Source organism: Chenopodium quinoa, unplaced genomic scaffold (assembly GCF_001683475.1).
Source record: "Chenopodium quinoa cultivar QQ74 unplaced genomic scaffold, ASM168347v1, whole genome shotgun sequence".
Classification (NCBI taxonomy): domain Eukaryota; kingdom Viridiplantae; phylum Streptophyta; class Magnoliopsida; order Caryophyllales; family Amaranthaceae; genus Chenopodium; species Chenopodium quinoa.
In genome coordinates this window covers 3,603,632-3,624,729 of record NW_018745177.1, presented here as the reverse complement: position 1 = coordinate 3,624,729, position 21,098 = coordinate 3,603,632, and the positions used below count along the sequence as shown (strand labels likewise).

General features: G+C 35.2%; 2 protein-coding genes across 2 annotated transcripts; one reads left to right on the top strand and one right to left on the bottom strand.

Moving 5' to 3' along the window:
* Positions 1-7,945: 7,945 nt before the first annotated feature.
* On the top strand, positions 7,946-9,448 carry LOC110710728 (dehydration-responsive element-binding protein 2A-like). Its single transcript, XM_021889067.1, has one exon. It carries the CDS (start codon positions 8,386-8,388, stop codon positions 9,373-9,375), a length of 990 nt encoding a protein of 329 aa, XP_021744759.1. The 5' UTR covers positions 7,946-8,385; the 3' UTR covers positions 9,376-9,448.
* Positions 9,449-9,592: 144 nt separating this feature from the next.
* Positions 9,593-18,664, bottom strand: LOC110710727 (protein DETOXIFICATION 44, chloroplastic-like). Its single transcript, XM_021889066.1, has 14 exons — positions 18,055-18,664; positions 17,806-17,927; positions 16,653-16,811; positions 16,413-16,546; positions 15,840-15,975; positions 14,427-14,523; positions 14,195-14,295; positions 13,472-13,635; positions 12,127-12,198; positions 11,879-11,995; positions 10,683-10,778; positions 10,452-10,573; positions 10,186-10,248; positions 9,593-10,091 (listed from the first exon to the last, which is right to left on the bottom strand). The coding sequence occupies exons 1-13, from the start codon at positions 18,324-18,326 to the stop codon at positions 10,197-10,199; spliced, it is 1,644 nt and encodes a 547-aa protein (XP_021744758.1). The 5' UTR covers positions 18,327-18,664; the 3' UTR covers positions 9,593-10,091; positions 10,186-10,196.
* Between the last annotated feature and the right edge of the window lie 2,434 nt (positions 18,665-21,098).

Here is a 21,098-nt window from a genome sequence, read left to right as displayed (position 1 = left end):
CTATGGAGGAAAGGCCTACCTAATATAATGGGTATTTGTGTATCCTCTGCCATGTCTAAAATAACAAAATCAATAGGAATAAAAAATTTACCAACTCTGACAGGGACATCCTCTAAAATACCTAGGAGGTATTTTACAGAACGATCTGCCATTTGCAAAGTGATATTAGTAACTTTTAATTCCCCCATATTAAGTTTAGCACAGACATACGGTGGCATAACACTGACACTGCACACTGGCACCCAAATCACACAAAGCTTTATCAATTTGCGCATCCCTACTCTCCATATGCTTTTGCATATTAGTAAGCATTGCTCTAATTTCTGACATGGCAGGGTCAGAAGATGATGAGGGTGATGCTTGGCTTTTCTGGCCAGAATTTGGATGGTAATATTTTTGCTGTGGAGGGGGTTGCTGTTGTGGTTGTTGTGGAGGTGGAGGGTTTTGTACATTGGTACTCCGGTACGAAAGATATGGATGGTTCCGTTAACCAGGATTATAAGAGTTGGAATATGGGTTATTCTGCCCATAGGTTTAAAAGGCATTAACTTGTTCCATGGAACTTCTACAATCTTGCTCCCAATGCCCTACAATTCCATAATTTTCACAAAAAGCTTCATTGTTAGCAACAGCAGAAACATTAGCTACAGAGTTAGGAGTAGTAGTAAGATTATCTAATTTTTTACAAATAGACGTTAATTGAGCTTGCAAAAAGGATACGGAATCGATATTATGTTTTCCTTTATTTGCAAACCCTCTCGGCTTCCTGTATTGGGAATTGTGTATTGCCATATCTTCGATAACCTGTCCTGCATCGTACACATTTAAATTCATGAATCTTTTACTGGCTGTAGAATCTAGAACTGATCTAGAAGAATTTACAAGTCCATTGTAGAAAGCTTGGATCAATTGTCATTGTGCTAGATTGTGGTGGGGTCATTCTCTCTGTAGATCCTTGAACCTCTCGGCCCAAGCCTCATATAGCGTTTCATCGGCCTCTTGAGCGAAGTTCTGAATAGCACTCCTTAGTACCGCAGTTCTCTCTGCAGGATAATATTTATTATAGAAATTCAAAGCAAGAGTTTCCCAGTCAGTAATACCAAGTGCAGTTCTATTCAAACCATTAAACCATAATTTAGCATTGCCACATAATGAAAAGGGAAAAAGAATCTCCCTGATTTGGTCTTGCGTGACCCTGGCTTGTCTAATGGTGTTACAATATTGGCAGAAATCTGCAATGTGAAGATTAGGATCTTCACCCTTAGCTCCACTAAATTGCTTCCTCTTTATCATAGTGATAAATTGGGGCTTGATCTCAAATTGAACTCCATCTAGAGCCGGAGTGGGAGTAAGGTGCGGGAAATCTCTGAGCTTCGGCTGCGAGGATTAACTGAGTTTCTTTTGGGTCGTCATCTCTGATTCTGAATCTGAAGGAATTTCTGCGTCGTTAGAATCGGAGGGAGGGTCTCTTCGATTGTTGTCTTCCTCAGAACCCGCCAGAATTTGTCTATAGATTTTCCTTTGCCTATGAAACGAGCGCTCCATCTCAGGATCGAATGGAATGTAACCTGATCTGGAACACCTGGGCATAAACAAGGAACAAAAAGACAAATATGAGAATTGCCTCAAAGAACTAACGTTCTCTGAGACAAGAGGGGATAATCTAGACTACAAAAAATAATCAGAAAATAAAAATAAAATCGTTTCCCCGACAACGACGCCAAAATTTGACAGGCTCTAGTTGTATTCACCTAATAAAAAATAACCTAAATCCACTAACTATGTAGATAGGGAAGAAGGGTCGAACCACAGGGAAACAAGTCAATTTACTCCTAATTAAATAAATGCAATCTAAATTATCAAGTAACAATTTGTTGTAAAAATGTAATTAAATACTAAAAGTAAGAGTAAGAAAGGAATAAAAATGGTTTAAATCAATAAAGAGAAACCTAGGGCATAGGTTCACTAATAAACAATATTCCAGGGCAAATCATAATAAGCAATCATCAAGCATCAATTAATCAGATTATAAAGGGCTTTCGCTACGTATTATAATCATAGAGTTAATTTACCGGTATTAAATCTCATCTATCGAATCTCGACTTAACCATTTATAAATTAGTCCGCCTATTGAAACTAAGCCTAAACATCAACTCTCATCTGTCGAATCTCAAATTTATATTGCTAAACTCATACAATTAAATCTAGCCAAACCTAATTGCATAGCATTAAATCAATCAATAGGAAATTAATCAAGCATTGATAATCAACAATCACAAATTTACCCCTTCATATTATTTATTAGATCCCCATAAACCCTAGAAATAAAACTACTCAAGCATAATTAAATCTAAACTAATCAAATCAATAAAGCAAGACATAATGAAAGAATTAAATAAAATAATTGAAATTAAAAGAGAAGAAATTGTTACCAAAAGAAATCTGGATTAATGAATGGAATTAAGAACAATGTTGAGAGAGTTTAAGAGAGAGAAAATATTCTAAGTAGAGAGAGAAAATCTAAAAGAGAAGGTAATAAAAAATTACGTACAAAAATCGTACTTAAACATCCCTAAAAAAAATCCTTAAATGAAAACTAATCAGGTCCCTAAAAAACACGCGCCTGATCGGGCGAAGGGCCGCCCGATTGGGCCCGCCTTTTTTCTGCGCCCTGGCTTGTGTGCCGCGCCCGATCGAGCCTACGCTCACCCGATCGGGCGCGCCTTTCTTCTTGGTGCTGCTTTGTGCGCGCCCGCCCGATCGAGCGTATGCTTGCCCGATCGGGCCCGACTTCTTCTTCGAGGCTTGGACTTCGATTGGGCTCGATTCCTTGGCCCAATCCAGATTTCCTCTTCGGGTCTTGAATACTCGATCCAATTGCCCCGGTATCACATACCGAGCCCTTAATCACCGGCTCTCACCGGTCCTGGGCTTCAAAAACGGTCGTGTCCTCCTAATGCTCGTAGTTGCTTCGTGAAAAACTCGGAAAACGATCCAAGTGTGCAATTTCCTACAAAACTCAAGCAAAAATACAAAAACACTAGAAAACACAAATTAGTAATAAAAGTGGCTCTAAAGAGCCAAAAACACCACTAATTATGACCTTGGGACGGGGGTAAAACACTATATAAATTGGACATATCAATCTTTTGAATTATAATCAAATTAACCCTAAACAAGATTATTAATTATCTTATTAAGCATGATTACAAGTACTAATTCCCTTTAAACATGCATAAAATGTGTGATCAAGCAATAACAATAAATAATATCAAGCAACATAATAAATAATCATAATCATAATTGAAATAACAATCATATAATAATAATAATCATCATTAAAATAATCATGTTAAAGCTTTATAATAGCAAGATCCTAGGCATGATACTAACAAGATTAATAAAAACCCTAGCATGTCACTAAACATTGAAAATCAAAGCTTTAGCCCTAGCATGATACTAACATGAATATTATGAAAGAAAATAGAAGGCATCGCGGAAATCACAATTATCATATTTGATATTAGAAATTATAGTTATTACCCTAAACATGATACTAGGAATCATAATAACACCTAGACATGATTTCTATATCAAAATATCAATAAAATCAATTAAAGCACTTACTTGGATGTCTCGAATCTCTTTCTAATAACAAAATACACATGTTAATAACTTCAAGAGAAATAATAAAATCAAACAATTAAATTAAATAATTGAAAGAGAGATTTGGGACCAAACCCTTAGAAATATCAAACCTTTCACGTTTAGGGCGAAGGCAACTTCGAACTTGGCTAGGTGTGTCTAGTACTAATGGATGAGGAATTGTGTTTGTAAAAAGCTAGGCTTAGAAAAGAGGGAGAGAATCAAGAATTTCTTGATGAGAGTTGATGATTGAAAAAGGGGAGATATGACTTCTATTTATAGGAAAAAAGAGAGTCGAAGAATAAAGAAAAGAATTCGAATTCGAATCGAAATAGAACTCGGTGGACAGCAGTTTTTGCGGATTTTGTTTTTATCATATCTTTTGATCTAAAAGTTCAAATAAGGCATATAATATGTCGTTGGAAAGCTCTTGAAATCTACTTTACAACCCAATTAAAATAAGATTAAAATATTTTGTAGATAAAAAGATATGGCCGAAATATTAGGATGGTGTCAGTTTTGGATAGAGTTTCATATCTCATTCACATCTTTTTCGTTATAGCTCGGATTTAAAATTATAATATATCATTGGAAAGATAATTTCAAGATCTATCCAACCATATAAAATATAGATAAATATTATGAGGCACAAAAATAAAATCTGACTGTCTTTGAACATCTTTAAATTCGAATAGAATTAGGATTTAAGAAAAGGAAAGTTTTAAAAAAGGAAAGTTTTAATTTAACTCAAATTCTTTAATCTTATCTTTTCAAAAAGGATAATTAAGATCTTTTAGAAACTTATAGAAGCTTCTAATTAATCCGAATTATTTTAGGAATAGGATTAAACCTTTGGACCCTCCACATGATCATTGGGTCGTAGGTAAAATCCAGTTTGGGTCCAGTTTAGTATTTTTGCCATAACTTCCTCATTATTCATCGGAATTGGGCTTATAATATATCGTTGGAAAGGTCTTTTCAAGCCCCATCCAACTACACCATTATTGGACCCATATCATGGACCAAACTAAACTGGAATGCACGTTTTTAAAAAATAGGGTAAGAAAAGAAATATTTTCAAAAACAGAAAGAAGAGATATTTTAATAAAAACATCCTCATCACTAGAATTTTCACACTTTCACTTTGTTCGATAATCAAATGACGTGAAAGGTATTCATCACTGGGTTTGGTTTTGGGGAGACACAAATGGGTGTCTACAATGGCGAAGGGGTTATTGTTATGTAGGATATGCTAAATGTTTAGTTTAACGTTATTTGTAACAAAAACCCTCAATTTCTTTCATTGTTTATCGATAATTTGAGAGTTCCTTTGAATTTCCCCATGCGCATCCTTAATACTACATCGATTGTAAATTTGTGTTTAATTTTGAAATGTTTTGATATGGATCAAGAATTGATTACTGTTGGAAATTGTTAGGCGGAAGTAGTGATGGGTTAGTAGAATTAGTGGGTTAGTTGATAATTGGAGAGGAAATGTTATATGATGTATAAATAGGGAAAGACTTAGTAATGAAATAATTAATTTAGGCCTTGTTTAGTTCACCTTGTTTTTACTTATTTCAGAAAAATAAGTTCATATTAGAAAAAATAAGTTCAGATCAGAATATCGTTCTATGTGCGGTTTTTTATCGCTCAATATCTTTAATTTCGTACTGAAAAAAATTGTGAAAATTACATATTAATAAACATCACATTATTACGAATCTAACAAGATCCCTTGATACATTTTTTCCTTATAGATTATCGTACACTTAAGGTCAAAGTTTAGTCAGATTAGATCAGATCAGCAAAAATAAGGTGAATCAAACAAGGCATTATATTGATTGATAATGTTATGGGTTACATACTTCATCATCATACATAACCTTCTCTATTTATATATAGGCCTAGATGTGAAGGTTATATAATGTATTAGAACTCTCTAGATTTAACTAGTGTAACATTAATCTAGATTATTTTAGGATAAACTCTCTAGATTTTTCTTAAGTCTACCTAGTTATATTAGACATAATCCTAGAATTTTCTAGATATTACATACTACTACATTTTTCTAGGATATTTGCAATAGATAGTTTTTCTAGATTTTTAAGATTAATATTTTGACACTCCCCCTTAATTTGAAAAATCTTGAACTCCAAATTGTTTTCTGAACTCGATAAATTTATGTGCTGGAAGTGCCTTTGTGAACATGTCTGTGAGCTGCTCCCCAGTCTTGTAGAATTGTAGCTTGATTTCTAGTTTTTGACTAGCTCCCAGATGAAGTGATGTCGTATCTCAATGTGTTTTGCCGACTATGAAAGATCGGATTCTTTGCCATGGTTATGTTGTTCGATCGGTTGGGTTCTATTCCCCAATGCATCATCACTTTGGCGGAAATGAACACAAACTTAGAAGGAAAAAAACTAATTAAGCCAACATAAATACAAAATGATTCTATGTCCTAGAGGTGATCATTGGGCGGGCCGGGTCGGGTTCGAGCCGAAGCTAAAAAATTATGCCCACTTGTCGGGCCGGACCGGGTCGGGCCAAGCTTTAGGCCGAAATTTTTGTGCCCAAACCCGCCCAAAATGGTCGGGCCATTTTTGAGCCGGGCCTAAAAAATCAACTAAATATGCCTTAAAATGCATTCCCAAACCCGGACAAAAAAATAAATTTTCGGGCCGGGCCGATGGGTTGGGCTAACTTTGATCAACTCTACTATGTCCATGTAAAAAACTACTTCTTTGTCTACCCTACTTGCCCTAATCTGCCGAGACACGACTATTATAAAAAGTTTATATTCGAAAATTATATCATATAACTAATATATAAAGCTAAACTTTTAGCCAGGTCACGAGACAGCGACACTTGGCATTCTAATTTATCGTCAAGTGTCGCGCCACATTGGACACATTCAGATAGACTTCATAAGATAAAAAAGTTAAGAATTTCATTTTCAATCAAATTAGGATAGAATTTTAGAATAAGATTGTTAGTTTAGAGTTTTATTTTCGATAAATTACCAAATAATAAACTTATAATTAGGCCACAAGACAACATTTAGCGTTTCAACTTTATATCAAGTGTCGTACCACGTTGGATAGATAAAGATAGACTTAGTAGCATAGATAATTAATTTAGAATTCAATTTTCAATCAAATTTGGTTTATTATTTAGAGTTTTATTTCAATAAAATACCAATATTTCATATCTTTTAAAAAAAAATTACCAATATTTCATATATACGGATTGAATTATAATTTATCTTAAAAATCCATAAACAACCCGGGCATCGCACGGGGCACAAAATTAGTAACTAATATGAGTATATAAAACTAAACTTTTAGCCAGGCCACGAGACAGCGACACTTGACATTCCAAATTTTCACCAAGTGTCGCGCCACATAAGCGACAATTACTTATTAATATAACATGCAGGATTTATTTAAATATTTTTTTGAACAAGATAAAAAAGTTGGATAGATTTAATAAGATAAAAAAGTTATTTTAGAGTTTTTACTTTCAATAAAATTAGGGCTTTCTTTCTTGCTTAAAAAAAATAAATAAAAAATAAATAAAAAATAAAAAAGGACTTTCTTAAAAAAGGGGGGGGGGTTTGTTTTCATTTACTGAACTGAACTGATTGAAGCTGAAATCAACTGAATCATAAAATCACAAACTCTTTTATGTGGCTAGCCATAGTGAGGGTTACTTAATTATTGTTACATACGTTAGTTAGTGTTATAGGGGTTACTATGTCTTTGTTTTAGGGTTTAATCGGTCCATGTTATGATTTAAGGGTAATTTCGTCAGTGTTACAAGGGTTACTCGGTCAGTGTTGCAAGGGTTACTCGATCAGTGTTACATGGATTAAATAGTGTTACGTGAATTATTTAGTGTTATATGAAAATAGGTGCAACTCCAAACCGATTTCTTCTAATTACTCTAATTATACTACTAGCTAGCGTCACTTTCAAAACTACCAACTCAAACTCTTTCTTAAAACCACCCATATCTTTATGAGCAGCATTTCATGAGTAGAATATTCAAATAACATATATATTTTAGATAAAAAGTTTTATCTTTAAATTTAATAAACAAGTCGGGCATTGCACGTGGCACAAAACTAGTCATACAATAAGATAATTCTAACAAGTAGTTGTATGGTTATTTGTAATCTTATGTATCAAAGTGCACATAAAATAGTGTGAATATTGTAAACGTCGAAATGAAACGCATACAAAAATTAAGTAGAAACAATTTATAAATAATAATAATAATAATAATAATAATAATAAAAGGAAGGAGGAAGGAAGGAATTCAAATACGTAGTACTTTTTTTTATTAAAAAAAATAAAATAAAATAAAAAAAGAAAAAAGAGGTAATTTAAATACTTCCTTGATCCCCAAGAAAGCGAGATCAACTTGCAAAAAGGATATAAAAATGACAAGCAAAACCTTAAACATTAGGAAAAACCAGCGGCCAAGGAAACGCCAAGTCACCTTTTTTATTACTTAACATTAAGACAACAGACATCATCAAATATGTAATAATCTTTTACGGAGTTGCATGACAACTTTATATTATTAACTTAATTTTTTTGAAGATTTCTTAGTATTGAAATTTCTCCTGTTCACGTCCAAAACTACACAAGACAAACAAAAAATTTCTTTGCAAAACCTCTGTTAAAAACTTAAAACCCCTCAAATTCTGTAAAATTACAGCTTAGTAATAAAGCCATGTCATTTGGAAACGAAGATCAAGTTGAAAGGAAGAAAAGAAGGCTGAATGCAAATATTGAAGTTTCGAAAACACTAGCAAAATGGAGGAGTGAAAAGGTGTTGAATGATTCAAGAAAGGCGGAGTTTGGAACAAAGAAGAATCAGAAGCCAAAGGGTTCAAGGAGGGGTTGTATGAAAGGAAAAGGCGGTCCAGAGAACTCGAGTTGCAGTTACAGAGGTGTTAGGCAGAGGGTTTGGGGTAAATGGGTGGCCGAAATCCGCAAACCATGCTCTAGTGAGCTAGAAATTAGTGGCAATAAAGTAAAACGTTTATGGTTAGGAACCTTCTCAACTGCCATTGAAGCTGCTCGAGCTTATGATGAGGCTGCTCGGGTTCTTTATGGGGCTTCAGCCATTCTCAATTTTCCTGACAGTGGATCAGTATCAACAGGTTCATCTGTTTTCGGATCATCAGAAAAAAATGTTGATTCTGCAATAAGACATTACGTAAATTCACTACCTAAATGTGGTGATGAAAGTGAGCCAAATTTCATGGAGAGTCATAGAAAAAATATGGTAAAGAATGCCATACAGGAAGGGATTCATGATCTAGAAGGCAAAGTGAGAAGTAACAGGAAGCCTTGCAATATTGCTGATGTTGAGAATGCAGTGCAGGAAGAACAAAATGGAGCAACAAGCGCTAGAGGTTGGAAGGAAGGGTTAGTTAAATCAATGGAAATTGTGACTAGAGATCAATCTTGTCATGATTGTGATCAGAGACCTTCAGAGGAACTCTCTTCACCAGACATGCTCTGTGGAAACTGGCAAAAACAGGAAGCAGGTTCACTGGATTTGGATGATGCTACTGGTTTAATCAACTTCAATGAAGATTCAATTGATTTTGGTGATTTGACTAATTTAATCAACTTTGAAGAAGCTTTATTCAATTTTGATGATTTTGCTGATCTATCAGATTTGATAGGGACACAGACACCCAAGAATTGTTGAAAGTCTCATTACTTACCTCTAAGCTAATCAGTAAGCATTACTGTTGGTTACAGTAATTAATTTAATTGGTTTCTTAAAAATAGGTGCCATTTTAGCGTAGTTGTTGTAGAATTTTCCTCACATTTTGGCTATTATAGTCCAAATGAATTTTGGTAAGTCATTGAGGAAGGATGATGCAGTAAGGGATAGGAGGCAGATTACTAAGAATGTATAGGTATTTATATTGCACTATAATTTTATCATTGCATTTTACAACAATTGTTTTTTTTTTTTGCTTCAGCTGTATGGTCACTGAGAATATGTTAAAAGTCATACATTCAGTAAACTGCAGATTACATCAAGGAAAACAGGAAAAAAAATGAGCAAAGCAAATAAGGGTATTATCAAGATGATACTTTTCAGTCAGTATTTACAAGTAATAGCAGAATAGCAATTATGTGCAGTTCCAGGTAGCAGTCAAAAGTTACAGATGTATGCACCTTAATAATTGTGAGTTGGAACTGTGTTACGCTGTTTAATCAATGGAAGCTCGCATATTGCCAACTCCAGCAACATTAAACTGTGAAATCGCTGCAGCAAATCACATTGCCATGGCTTCATCTCTCAATCCCTCCAGAAGCCATGCTGCTAACGAAATCCAGAAGTATCTTCCAACAGGGCTTGAAAGTACCAATATGTGTTTGATTCTGACTTTATGCTGGCATGGGATCAAGGATCTGTCCAATAGCATTTTAGACTCTTAGTAGTCATCTGAGTCAAATTAACTAAGGTTAGCCACGAGGCAATCTATTGGACAATTCTGAAGCACACCTGCAATTCTTCTAATCTGTTTCAGACCAAACACTGATCCATGGTCCGCTCCTTGTCCCCAACCTAGATTCATTATAATTAAATTTATTATAAAATAAAAAAGTAGGACAGTGAAAATATAAGCAAATTGGAAAGCAGTGAAAACCCTCTAGCTTTCAATAAGCAAGCATAAAAATCACACTCAAATTATACCAAAATTATTCAAGACAGGTCATGAATGATAGCATATGTTGCACGTTAATTGTACAAGTACACAGAAATTTCACCTCCAACATCCAGCAACTACACGCAAGCTCATGAACAGAAACAGCCCTGTCCAAACCCCAAGGAGACCATTACCAGGAGCAACAAGTAGCATAATAATTGATGAGATCACTGCAGCTACAACCTGCACCCAAAAAGATATGGAATAAAGCTACTAACTGTATGGATTAAAGCTATCTGGTAAAAAATACTCATTCTCAAAACCTATTTAATTCTTTGGCAATAACTGTTACCGTAGAGTAGGCAGCATACTCAAAGTCTGAAACACCATAGTAGAGCCCATCAAGAACAAATGCAATTGCATTGACCGGTTGTGATCCAGCAACAAACTGCATCATAGTGTAAATATTATGTGGTATGCATATTTGATGTTACATCAAAAAAGGCTCATAGTAATATATTATATTATCCATATTTGGCAGATATCATAACTAGGAAGAATAAGCTTCATATCATACAGCCACTAAGATCACATCATCAAAGGTATCTTAAAGAACTGAAGCTCTTCCAATTAGCATGGCATGCAGAAAACAACAGAATATAAACTGCAAGCAAATAGAGCAGCAGAAATATGCAATACAGGGGCATTCATGTACATTGGCATAATTCCACATAATGGTATAAACCATATACGAAGTATATTATAAAATCCAACTTATAGGCACATCTTCGGTGTTTAAAACGGTTAATTATTTTGACATTGAAATTGCAATTAACCATAGTACTTAAAACCAAGTAGAGGATATAGCCAATATAGGTGCACATCCAGATACTAAAAGAATTCTAAATCATCTAAATTTTCTTGAAGTATTAAGAAGTTATTGATCCAACTATCCATTAATTGGACATTTCATACTAAAATGGATGACCAAAGTAACCTTGGTAAAATATTACAGTGAATTCACTTTGTCCACAAGGCAGCAGAATGTAAAGAGGTATCAACAACTTCTATGTATCTCAATGCTGCAAATGACATACACATGGTATATCCTCTGAAAGTAAACACGTAAAGCTACGGACTGCAAAATCAACCAACTTAGAGTCTTGGACAATCTATATAGGGATTTAAACTACTTGATTTCAGTATTCAAATGTTAATCGGGTGCCACTCTTCCTACAGATAGATTATGTTGATACGCACAGATTATTATAAAACGCAGTAGAGGAAACAGAAAGCATAAGCATCTATATTTAGAAAATTCTTTCTTTATAAATAATATTGCCTTTTGGCTTCTCCGAAATTCTATATAGATTGATTCATATATGTTTGAATTGATCAACAAACTCTGTACAGGTGTAGTAAAAGGACATACAAAGCAACTCGAGCTGCCATAAATATTTAAAGATCATAATTCACCAGGCACAAAGGAATAGGCTGTGGATCCAAGAGCAATAAGTAGATAACTAGTTCCAAAAGCCATGTTCTTACCAAGACACCAGACCAGGCAACTTTCATGACTTCTGCATCAGAGGTAAATAAGTTTAGAAGCACTCCATAACCAAGGAATAACATGACAGCCAAACCCATTCCAACTATAAAGCCTATCTGCAGATGATTTCAGTACAATTACTTTGTAAGTTTAAGGAATGAACAGGCAAGAGCTTATTAAAAGAAAAGTGGAGGGGAGGGGGAGGGGGAGGGGGGAGAGTGGTCAATATAGTCAAGATAGTTCTAACCTGCAACACTCTATGTACAACCTGGCGAGCCTGCACATAATTACCTTGGGAGTAATCGCCAGCTAGAAGAGCCTGTAAGAAAAAGAGGGCCAAAGATGAAATGTATGCTTCATTTAACAGAATAATATATATAACTAAGATTTTAGTTCGATCCACATGGCCAAGTCCCCTACAATTAACACATATATTAAATATGAAAAACAGCATCCTTTCTGGAATCTGGGATATAATTATAATTTCTTCAAAATTTGAGGGATGTTAGCCAAGAAGAAAGGCTACTCTAATTCCTGCACCATATACATCCCAATCGTGTGAAGTGATTGATACTTACTGATTAGCTGAAAAAATTAGTAACTAGTGAAAATGAGATCTTTAGCAGGCACAGCTTTGACTTTTTTCTTAAGTTGTACACTTCAGCTCTTTTTCAAGTTAGATATGTAGTATCCATTGTGGACTTGTATAGTTGTATCGTTTTATATGCTGTAATGCATCAAACGATCACAGCCAACCTTATTTCTTATCAGATTCTCGTAAATAGATCTTCATAGTTCATAGTTTCATACCATTCAAAAGTAATTGAAAATACCTATTAAAATAAAATTGGTTTTCAACTGTCTGTAAAAAGAGATAGTTTCCATAAGTGGGACCAACATAATACCATAAAAGAACTAGTTGGGGACAACACCTAGTTACTTGAATGAACAAGCAGTGCCTCCAAAATTTGTCTTCATCTAAATGTGTAAACACAGACGACTCTATGCTGATCCCAGTCTGAATAGCCATTTAATACTGCTTTTGACACATAGACAACACCTGTTCCTCACAGCGCAAGAAAGATTTTTTTTTTAAAAAAAAAACAATAACCAGCTAACCTATATCTACACTCACACACACACACATGCGAGCACGCAAACACAAATAAAAATAAATAAATAAAAATATAAAAGGCTTATCCATGTGAAAATCACATAAGACAAAGCTTCAACAACTTCTACCTTAATTAGAACAAAATGAGCAAATGCCCATATGAGAGCAACTTAAGAAAGGTCTATGAAGAGGATGTTGAGAAGAATATGATCTTCATAAATTCTTCAATCACCGTACATGGAAAAGTAAGAGCCAAATCTGAGATCTTACATACCAAAAAGTCATCATTTCTTAAGGCGAACATCGGAATTGATGCATAAAATCCAAAGATCAAACATCAAAAAACGTTATATTGGCAGCAAGTGTAACACATCATATATACAAAATCCATAGTATGCTTTGTATCAGACATAGCACACAAAAAACAGCAGGGGATAGTCCTTCACTTCAAATTTTTTTCCTTAGTTTGGGGGTTTACCTGTCCAGCAAGTGCCAAAGCATCAGTCAACAATGATATCGTCAGCCAAACTTCTAAGCAAATTTGATATCCAGCTGTTGGTATGGGACCTTCCCTCGCAGCCAAAGATGTGGCTAATGTCATGGGCACAAGGACTGATAAGGTCCTTCCAATCAAGAGCCCTCCTGAAGATGCAACAGAAGAACATTGAACTAAAGAGAGTTACAAACTTAAAGCTTGTGAGGCTACTATGTAATTTCAAGTACATATGCATAGTTTTACACTTTTCACTATCATAATACAAGCTTGATGGAAGGAAAACTATTGTGTGAATTAGAACGGCTTTAGTGTTTAACAGCTCTGGGTCTCTGACAATTCCTAAATGGCTATGGCATCCCACTGCATCTACAAAACCAAGATAAGTAATTAAGATTTATGATACTAGTCCAGCTCATTGATAAGGCAACGATCCAGGCCACTTGTCACTAACTAATGGGAATGTCACTCTATCAGGCTATCAGTTAGTCTTTCAAATTTCAAAAGTAGATTAGAATAATGTACAAATGACCAGACTATTCAGTATAAAGATCCTATTAAGCATGATTTTAGATCAGCTTATGAAGGGCAGCTACATAATTTCAGCCCCATCATAGTGTTAAAATCATTTCCATCTCTTGAACTTTGATGTAAGACCCACATATGTAAGAAGTTGATTAAACCAATACTTTACCAGCAGAAGCCTACCTGATTTAAGATATTGGATAAATCTTCCACCATCAATACTTGGAGAAGTCAGAGATACGTCTATATTCAACTTCCAGAGTAGGATGAAGGCTATCACATATCTGAGAGGAAGAGCACAAGCTTCAGTAATCAGTAGTTCAGTACAATAAAATTCTGCAAAAAACCTGATGAAGGCGTGTGGTATTCATTCATAAATCCAGAGTTGAAGTATTGTGTTACACATTTAACCTACTCAGAGATCACGGTGGCGGTTGCAGCACCACCAATACCAAAGCTAAAGAAAAATATCAAGATTGGATCTAGAATTGCATTGAGTAAGTTTCCAACTCCTGCCAATAAAAACCATTTGTTAAAAATGAACAAAGAAAAAAAAAACATTGAAAAGTAAGACACGACTTCATTTAGAAAAGATTCAACATTTCAAACATAAGCACATTGTATGCATGAGAACTCCTTATAATGAGCTCCTATTGCTAGTTGTCAATGGGCTACTTGCCTTCTAGATGACTTGATGACGAGAATGACACTCCTGTAAAAAACTAATCTGAGGAGGGGCACTATGGGTAGTCTAGTATCTTTAGGTTAAGTATTTAGTTTTATTATAAATAGAGAAAGGGGGGAAAGGAGAAATTAGGCAGAATTTGGGAGTTAATCCATAAGAGAGTTGTGACCTCATTTCACTATAGAGCTTGATAGGCTAAACCTGTCGATTGTGTAAACTGTCATTTTGTTAACCAAAGCCTCAATCTTTCTTCTCTAATTTACTGTTCTATTGCTTTTTCTCTGTTAATTGGTTGTGCTTGGCCGGAAGCTATCGTGTAAACCGTTGTTTTGTTAACCAAAGCCTCAATCTTTCTTCTCTATTATACTGTTCTATAGCTTTTTCTCTGTTAATTGGTTGAGCTTGGCCGGAATCTATCACACATCTGCGTAACCTACTCTGCATCAACACAACAACTTCAAGCAGCCCCTTCCTCGCCACAACACCAGCTCCAGACCATTAGCTATAGCTCTAACATATACTTAAAATAAAAAATTAATGGTGAAAACATAAGAGATGAATTATGTAAAATGACCAAATCAATTTTTTTTCCTTTTTTATCAGAATATAACTGTATCATCACTCATAAAGAAGAAACAGAAAGAGGACAAGGTTTCTTCTAGGGAAACACATACAAAAGTCTTTGAACTATTCACAACTAAGCCCAATTCCTTTGTATCTAAACAACTTCAAAAATATAAAATATATGCTTACAAGTAAGACGGTTTAAAATGATCAAAACAATGTTTCATCATTCAATCATCTACCATTTGTTGACCAAAAAATAGTGGAAGACAGATAAAGAGAGCACTAAGAATAAATATCATACTTCGTATTATTCACTGTTTGCAAGCCTTTAGCAAGATTGTATATTGTTCATATGAGTCAACTCAGACAGAGAAGTAAGAATAAAAATATTACGAAGTACATTATTCACTGTTTGCATGCCTTAAGCAAAATTATATATTGTTCTTATGAATCAACACTTTCTAAGGATTTAAGCACACTGCATGAAAAAGTAGGGATCATAACTGAGAATTTGAAAGAAAGAGCATGAATGATAATGACATGGTATCTTCAAAGAAGTGTTACGAAAGTACTTACCTATGGCATACAATGGTGTCTTCGTATCTTTAAGTCCTCGGAAAGTACCCTGTGCAGCAAGTGCAATGACAATAGGAGGAGCACCAAAAGCCCTCATCGTTAGGAATTCCTCTGCTGGCTGACGCATGGGTGAATCCTATGACACAACACATGTACTTGTTATTTACATATGATTTCAAATGTTGAAAGTAAAGAGAAGAGATTGAGGTGTATTAGACAGAAACATTATAAATATAGTACATAAAGATCTGAAAGACATGAGCACATTGCAGTATGTATGCGACTGCTTGTAATTAAATTTAACAGTTATGCCAACGGAGAACTTCCTTGTTAATCATGCAACTTCTTATCTATTCACACATTAATCATCTTTACACTACAAGAAGAGTGAATCAAATATTTAAAGCATGATACAGCAATAATGCAAACCCTGTAATTGATGCTCTTGAAAATGAACACAAGTCCAAAATCTAACAGTCATCCATTTAAAAAAATAAGCTAGCATCAACAAACAGGTTCCTCGATCAAATTGAAGCAATAAAAGAATAAAATATATAGCCAAGTCACACATACAACAGATATACCCATAATATTCATTAGAGTTCCCGATCCAGCTGAAAGTGCCACAGCTTCGGCAACACCAAGGCCAGCAGCAAGAACTAAAGATGAAGACACTGAAGGAAGGACTTTTTTCCTTTCTTCATAATCTGCAGTACACCAATGTGAGATAAATACAGTGTGATTTAGCAGCCATAACAGCTCTATATAAACTGTAGGGTGTGAAACTTGAAGAATCATTACTTCAGTGAATACCTTGGCCAGCTTGATTAGATGTTTCATTCTGCATACTGACTAATGCCTGCTCTTCAGCAACAAAGGACGTTGTAACATTCAGCAACGGGACATTAAACAATTTTGATACCAAGTTAAACACTGATACTGACACCCCAACTGCTGCTAATTCAGTTGACCCTGTAAGTATGACAAAGGAAATAGATGAATTTTCAATAAAACACTGACTTACACATACTACTCTAGGACTTCTAATCATGAACTTCAACTATACAAGAAAATTCCATAATACATTGCTCTCCCCAATTGCAAGAAACAACAATATTATCACTTCACATACTTGTCCACAAGGATAATCCTAAAGCCTCGTACATTGGTGGTTCTGGCTTCTAAACATGTGTAGGATGGTCGATTGCACAATGCTCCTTAGTGAAAGAAGACCCCAAAATTTGATATTTACTTATATGAAACAAAGAGAATAATCATTGATTAATGATCAAATCTTCAATTTTATCATAAAATTAATAATCAATAAAATATATTGTTGATTAAAATCATATTTATATCTTTATAAAAGTGATTTTAGGGCCAATTTTACAAATTGCTTTGACCAAATTTCACTGTTAGCATTTGTAGCCCCAGCTAGCCAGCTGTGGCCTTGTGCACTAGGTTGGTGAACTATGAATTTATGATAATGTTGGTAATCTCAGTATCTCACACACGAGAGGGTAACATGAGAGAAATTATAAGCACAAGTGCGCTACTAGACATCACTTTTAATATCATTTCTTGTAAATTTCCTCATCAACATGGATTCAAACAAAGAAACACACAACCAAATTACTCGAATTGCTAACTCCAATTGATTTAAATTAGTTAATTTCCGATGCCTCATAGTAGCTCGGAAGTTAATAGCATATTGAAAAAAGAATATGCCTTCATTTTCCTTACAATTACAATTATCCAAGTGCCTTGAAGCAAGGCTCTACCTAGACGGCTAGACCGGCCGACCCGCTGGGATCACATACGCAATTACTTGTTCAAGACATTACAAAGAAAATGATTTCCTCAATACCCTTCTATTAAGTTGCAAAAAAAAATGCCATTATACATACAAAATCATGAGCTAGATTCAAAAAAAAAAAAAGTAAAATAGAAAAGGAAATGAAAATACCCAAATGACCAACAAAAGCAGTATCAACAAGAGAAGTGATGGGGTCAGCAGCTAAAGACAAAAGAGTAGGCAATGCAATCGACAATATCTCCCGACCAAGATCATCCAATTTAACTGCATCTCTGCAATTTAACACACCCAGGGAAAAAAAAATTAAAAATAAAAAATAAAAAAAAAAGAAAGAAAATCAACCAAAAACACTAATAATTCATGTAATATCATCACAATTTTCCAAAAATTGAACAGTACCTGAAGCGAAGAAGTGGAGGTGATTGTAAATTAGAGTTAGAAGAAGATGAATTTGAAGGAGGAGGAGTTGAAGATTTGGGGTCTTTGGATTTGGGAAGAGCTCGAAAACGAAAAGGGGATTTAGGGTTTCGATTGGAAAAATTGGAATTGAAGAAAGGAATTGCGCGGGAGAATGGAGAGATTTGCAGGTGATTACTGAAATGGCGGGAGTACGAATGAATGTCGAAGAGATGATAAGAAAGAGAAGAAGCAACAGTAGCAGTAGTAGCCATTTTTATTTCTGGAAAATTTGAAGAATTGAAGAAGATTTTTTTTAATTTTCAAGTAGTGGGAAGTTGGAAGTTAGCAACTAATTTAACGGTGGATTTGGATTGTAAAGGGTTGTTTGGTTGGGCATAATAATAAAAAGGAAAGGGAATGAACATACCCCATTATCTTTGATGTTGTTTGTTTGTCACAATCAATCATTTCCTTTACCCTCTTTCATTATTGACTTTACCCATTTTTGCTCTAACATGATTCCTCACCCCCTAGACTTTTCCATTCCCTTGCCCTAGCCACCAAACCCACCACCATACCCACCCCACCTAGCAACCTTCTACAGCACAACCACCACCCAGCCACCTCGCCACCCCTCCCCCAGCCAGTGTCGCCGCTCCCCCAGCGACCTCGCCACCCCTTCCCCAGCCACCTCGCCACCCCTCCCCTAGCCATTTGCACAACACATCTCCCTCGAAAACCTTCCCCCGTCCGTCGTCGGAGCTTGCCGCCCATCCCCCAACCATCGTCGGCGCACCTCCCACACCCTTCGCAGGAACACGGCGCACCTCCCCTACCCATTTCTTCCCCTCGGAAACATCTCCCCTCCTCAAAAACACTTCCCCCCCCCCACCCACAAATAACCCTAAACAACCCTCCCCATCCCATTAAAACCGTCGGCCGCCCTTCCCCCACCCTCGAAACCCTAGCCGCTAGGGTTTCGAGGGTGGGGGGAGGGCGGCCGACGGTTTTAAGGGGAGGGAGAGGGTTTTTTTAGGGTTATTCGTGGGTGAGGGACAGTTTTTCGGGTAAATCAATGGCAGTGAGGGTCGGAGGAGGGAGGTTGAGGGGCGTCGAGGTGGTGGTTGGGCTGTAGGGTGGCTAAGAAATAGAGTGTTGCTATTGTGGATGTGGTGGAGGTGATTCCCTTGTGTTTTTTATAAAACAAACAACATGCTAAATGGAAAGGGATTCATTCCATTCTCTTTGATACCTTTTCTCCATTCCATTCCGATTCCACCATGCGAACCAAACGACCCCTAAATTTTTACTCCCTTTCGGGTTTTAATTTCTTGGTCGGAAATAATATAATTTCTTTGAAAATTATTTATCATCTTCAACGCTTTTTCTTTAATCCAATTTAGAATTTACTGTAATTCAATTCTCTCACTTTGTTCTCTCCGTATGTGCGAGTCTTCTTCCTTATTTTCTGGGTTTTTTTATTCTCATATATGGATGAGATTTTTATTTTTACAATTTTAATTGTTGAGAACGATGTGATCTGATTCACATGGGTTTAGGTCTTATCATCTATTCTATATCAAAACATTAGTGCAAAAATGTGTCAGTCTTTAATTGGAAAGATGCAAAAAATATCGAAAATCACTATTCGCATCAAACTTGAAGCGATGGAGTATGACATGTATCGAATATGCAAAAAATTACGATATTAATTGTAAACGTTGTCATATTTCCGATACATTTTTTTATTATAGATCTATATTACTATTGTAGATTTCGTATGGATAATTATTAACGAAATTATTTTTTTTTTTTCCGTAAAAAAATTGATTCATGTTACGGAGTATTCTTTTTTATTGAAAAAAAAATCAATGTTATTCTTTAAACACAAGGTAAAATATATTCATGTGAGTACTTGTTAGAATTGTCTCAATCAGCTCCATATTTAATTAGTTTGTGAAAAACAAATATTTTATAAAATTTTATTTATTGTTTTTATAACCTTAGCTTTGGTTAATTTTCTTTAAATAATTCTAATCTTAAGGGTATTTACTTTTATAAGGCGTAGATGACCGATGACCTGAAGAATGGATTAAAGTTTTTTTTTTTAAAAAAAATAAAAATTGTCACGTGTCACATGATTATTGGTTCATGTGTTTTTCTCTCTCCTTCCTTCCCCTAACCTTTTTCTTTTTCCTCCCCCTAAATTTTTGGTAGCCCACCTAGCCACCTCCTATCCCTAATCAGTCCCTCACCAAAGACAAAACCTCCCTAGCGACCACTCACCCTCACCGAAACCATCTTATCCAACACCCACCCTTGCCACCATCCACCCTCACTGAAACACCCATTTCTTCCCCCCTACACCCGAAAGCAACCCACCACCACCTAAAGTCATCCCCACAACCAACCCCTCAAAAACACCAAACAAGGGATCCAACGCATTCAACGAAAAACATCAACATTTCATTCTTTTCAACGACATCCTTCGTGTCGGCGAGTAGAGTGCCACAATCCCCCACCTTCACCGATACCACCTTTGCATCACCTTCGCCCTCAAACTTCGATGGTTGTTGCGATGCAAGGGTTATGAATTATTTTTTAATTTTAGTAATAATATAAACTAAATATTTGAAAATCTTTACCATTTTACAATAGTGACACGATTCTTCACTCCTACTTTGCATAATATGCTCAAATACAAAAAGGCCCAATATCTTTAGTTTTTTGTCCTTTTAAACTATCTTGGTGGCCAAAATCTAGAAATTAATCTTTATTGTATATTTGGAAAATTGGAACAATCTCAATGATATTCCAATCATATCATAGTATTTTAGGTTTAGCAAAACGAAACACTAATCCCAAAAGGTTATAAATAGCTCCAAAAGTGTATCATTTAGGACATGGAGACTCATATTAGATCAAACATGCTCAAAAGGTCTCATTTCTCTCTAGTTTTTTTTTCTAGACTATTTTTTACTCGAAACAAATAATGTATAATTTTATTTAAAGTGTATTTTTATTGTTAAAGTATTAGATTTACT

Excerpts from the sequence above, each read along its gene's own strand:
- LOC110710728 (XM_021889067.1), top strand. The coding sequence starts at position 8,386 with ATGTCATTTGGAAACGAAGATCAAGTTGAAAGGAAGAAAAGAAGGCTG.
- LOC110710727 (XM_021889066.1), bottom strand. The coding sequence starts at position 18,326 with ATGGCTACTACTGCTACTGTTGCTTCTTCTCTTTCTTATCATCTCTTC. Across the intron at positions 14,524-15,839 it reads GACACCATTGTATGCCATAG|GAGTTGGAAACTTACTCAAT; the intron begins GTAAGTACTTTC and ends TTTTATTGGCAG. Across the intron at positions 10,249-10,451 it reads GTAGTTGCTGGATGTTGGAG|GTTGGGGACAAGGAGCGGAC; the intron begins GTGAAATTTCTG and ends TAATGAATCTAG.